We start from the raw sequence: 3,034 nt of genomic DNA, 5'->3' as shown, positions 1-3,034 counted from the left end.
CCGCCCGCCTCGGCCTCCCAAAGTGCTGGGATTACAGGCGTGAGCCACCGCGCCCGGCCTATTATTTCTATTTATTAACACAGTTTCTTTCTCTAGTCAGCTCCAGAGAGTTAGAGTTGCAATCATTGTTATATTAACATATTAACATGTTTACATGTTTATAACAAAGAACAATATTTTTCTACCAGAATAAAGGAGACTTTAAGTCTCCAGGTACAATCTCATAACTGAAGCAACCACTATACAAATGATGAGATCCACAAGGTAGAACTTAATATATCAAGTTAAAAAAAAAAAAAAAAAGCAGTGCGCTCTCATTTCTGTTGCAATACATCGTATGGGTCATGTACATACATACACACAGAAGGAAAATGTTATAATATTTAGTAAAGCATAGCTGTGGTTTTCTCCAGTGGTGGGACTAAGAGAGTTCTTATTTTTGCTTATTTTCCAGAAAATATGTATTATTTATTAAAAAGAAATTCATTAGTAAATGAAAGGTTCTATACTGAAGTGTATATTTCTAGGTATTAGAATTGTGAGTGATTTTTATTTTCTTATTTGATTTTCTGTATTTTAAAGATTTCCTGCAATGAACATTTTATCAGTATTGTAATCATGACAAGGAGGAAAAAAATCCAATATGTTTACCTGAATTCAAGGTGCTAGTACAATGATAGAGGTGAGGCATAAAAGGCATGCTATTCTATGACCGGGAAAGCCACAGATGCAACTATTTTGCAATTATCTTGGCTGTGACCTTTCTTACCTTGTTCTCCATATTCTGTTTTATAACTTCCTGTACCAGTACATCAGCCAGTGTCTTGAAGTCAACTGCAAACTTCTTGTTCTTTTCTTCCTCTTTCTTTTCTTCTATCAACAGCTGGAAGAGGGCTTCCTGCTGCCTGCATGCCCGGGCAATGTTAGCAGCCTTCTCAGAGACACAGAGCAGTTCCCGGAGGATATCTGACATTTCTGAACCTTGCTTTTCAGTTGCAGCTGCTGGTGGAATTGGCACCCACCCTCTGGGCCGTCAGCTGGAAAAATACAAGAACGTGAAAGAGAAAGCAGTTCAGAGAGTGATGTCAGGGTGCCTCTGGCACTACCAACAACCCATCTGGCAGTCAACCTGGTCAGCCTGGTGAACAACTAGTCTATATCATCTTCACATCCTCAGTGTGGAAGACTCTAGATATAATCTAAAATTTGAAGCTTATTGTTTTAAATCTTGAAAAGAAATTTACACTCTCAAAAATATACCAAAAATTAAATTCTCAGTGACAGAAAAATCTTTGAATGAAAATCTAAATTCCTAGAGAGACAGGCAGATGGACACACAAGCCCAATGCTAAAGGCAAGCCAAATTCTTGTAATGACCTTAGAATGATCACATAGGCTTAGCAGCAGTATTGAAGTAGTGCTTTCTTTCACCCTGTGGGAAGAAGGGAGAAGAAATGGATGAGGACTTACGCTGTCAGTTCCAGGGCAACTTTCTTTCTTTCTTTCTTTTCTTTTTTTTTTTGAGATGGAGTCTTGCTCTGTCGCCCAGGCTGGAGTGCAGTGGCGCGACCTCGGCTCACTGCAAGCTCCACCTCCGGGGTGCATACAATTCTCCTGCCTCAGCCTCCCCAGCAGCTGAGACCACAGGTGCCTGCCACCACACCAGGCTAATTCTTTGTATTTTTAGTAGAGATGGGGTTTCACCATGTTATCCAGGGCAACTTTCTTTTTTTTTTTTTTTTTTTTTTGAGATGGAGTCTGGCTCTGTCGCCCAGGCTGGAGTGCAGCGGTGCGATCTCGGCTCAGTCCAAGCTCCACCTCTCGGGTTCACACCATTCTCATCCTCAGCCTCCCGAGTAGCTGGGACTAAAGGTGCCCACCACCACACCCAGCTAATTTTTTGTATTTTTAGTAGAGATGGGGTTTCACCGTGTTAGCCAGGATGGTCTCGATCTCCTGACCTCATGATCCGCCCGCCTCAGCTTTCCAAAGTGCTGGGATTATAGGCGTGAGCCACCACGCCTGGCCTGTCCAGGGCAACTTTCTAAAGTAGTAAGTACCAGACCAGCTAGCACCTTTTTTGTTGTTTTTGAGACAGGGTCTCACTCTGTCACCCAGGCTGGAGTGCAATGGTGTGAACACAGCTCATTGCAGCCTTGACCTCCCGGGCTCAAGTCATTTTCCCACCTCAGCCTCCTGAGTAGCTAGGACTACAGGTGCGTGCCACCACGCCAGGCTAATTTTTGTATTTTTTGTGGAGATGGAGTTTTACCATGCTGGCCAGGCTAATCTCAAACTCTTGGGCTCAAGTGATCCTCCTACCTCAGCCTCCCAAAATGCTGGGACTACAGGTATAAGCCACTGCGCCCAGCCTCAGATCAGCAAGCACTGTGTGTCCTGAGAGACCCTGAGGTCAATTCTTCGGCTAGTAGCACAAGGCATCTCATTGCCAACTCCCTTACATCCCATTAAAAAAAAGGCCCACTATCTATGCTGCTCCTTTACCCAGTAAAAGGTTGAATAATGAGGTGAAACATGCAACTTGTTGACACTTGAAAAGTTCTGGCTTCTAGGAGTGTTGTGCTATCAGACCTTAATTATATCTGTTAGGGATTTCTTGCATTAGGAGAGAAACAGTTCTCATTTTTAATAGCAGCTACCTCTTACTGAACAAGCTTGAAAAATTCCTATCTCATGAGAATTATTGTGAGTATTATCAACCCTGTTTTACAGTTAAGCTGAAGCATAGCAAGGTTAAGTAACTTCAGGGTTACGGAAGGCTAAACTGCAAGGCTTGGCATTGCTCCTACACACAAGCCCAGGCTCTTTATTATCATCATACAGTTTCCTTCATTAAAATTCCCTTAATAGGCCAGGTATGGTGGCTTACGCCTGTAATCCCAGCATTTTGGAAGGCCGAGGCAGGTGGATCACTTGAGGTCAGGAGTTCAAGACCAGCCTGGCTAACATGGTGAAACCCCGTTGTTGGTGGGATTGTAAACTAGTTCAACCATTATGAAAAACAGTATGGCAA

At 43.0% G+C, this 3,034-nt stretch overlaps 1 protein-coding gene across 1 annotated transcript in view; it reads right to left on the bottom strand.

Moving 5' to 3' along the window:
• INPP1 (inositol polyphosphate-1-phosphatase) overlaps positions 1-1,471 on the bottom strand; it is a 12,342-nt gene extending 10,871 nt beyond the window's left edge. Inside the window, exons 1-2 of the mRNA XM_017868908.1 lie at positions 1,378-1,471; positions 770-1,037 (exon numbers count right to left, since the gene is read on the bottom strand). Of these exons, the coding sequence (XP_017724397.1) occupies positions 770-973 (204 nt within the window). The 5' untranslated portion in view covers positions 974-1,037; positions 1,378-1,471. The remainder of the gene's footprint in view (positions 1-769; positions 1,038-1,377) is intronic.
• Positions 1,472-3,034: the final 1,563 nt, after the last annotated feature.

This window comes from Rhinopithecus bieti, unplaced genomic scaffold (assembly GCF_001698545.2).
Source record: "Rhinopithecus bieti isolate Rb0 unplaced genomic scaffold, ASM169854v2 scaffold_4999, whole genome shotgun sequence".
Taxonomy (NCBI): Eukaryota; Metazoa; Chordata; class Mammalia; order Primates; family Cercopithecidae; genus Rhinopithecus; species Rhinopithecus bieti.
The sequence above is the reverse complement of the archived record's forward strand: the minus strand, read 5'-3'. Positions and strand labels throughout refer to the sequence as shown.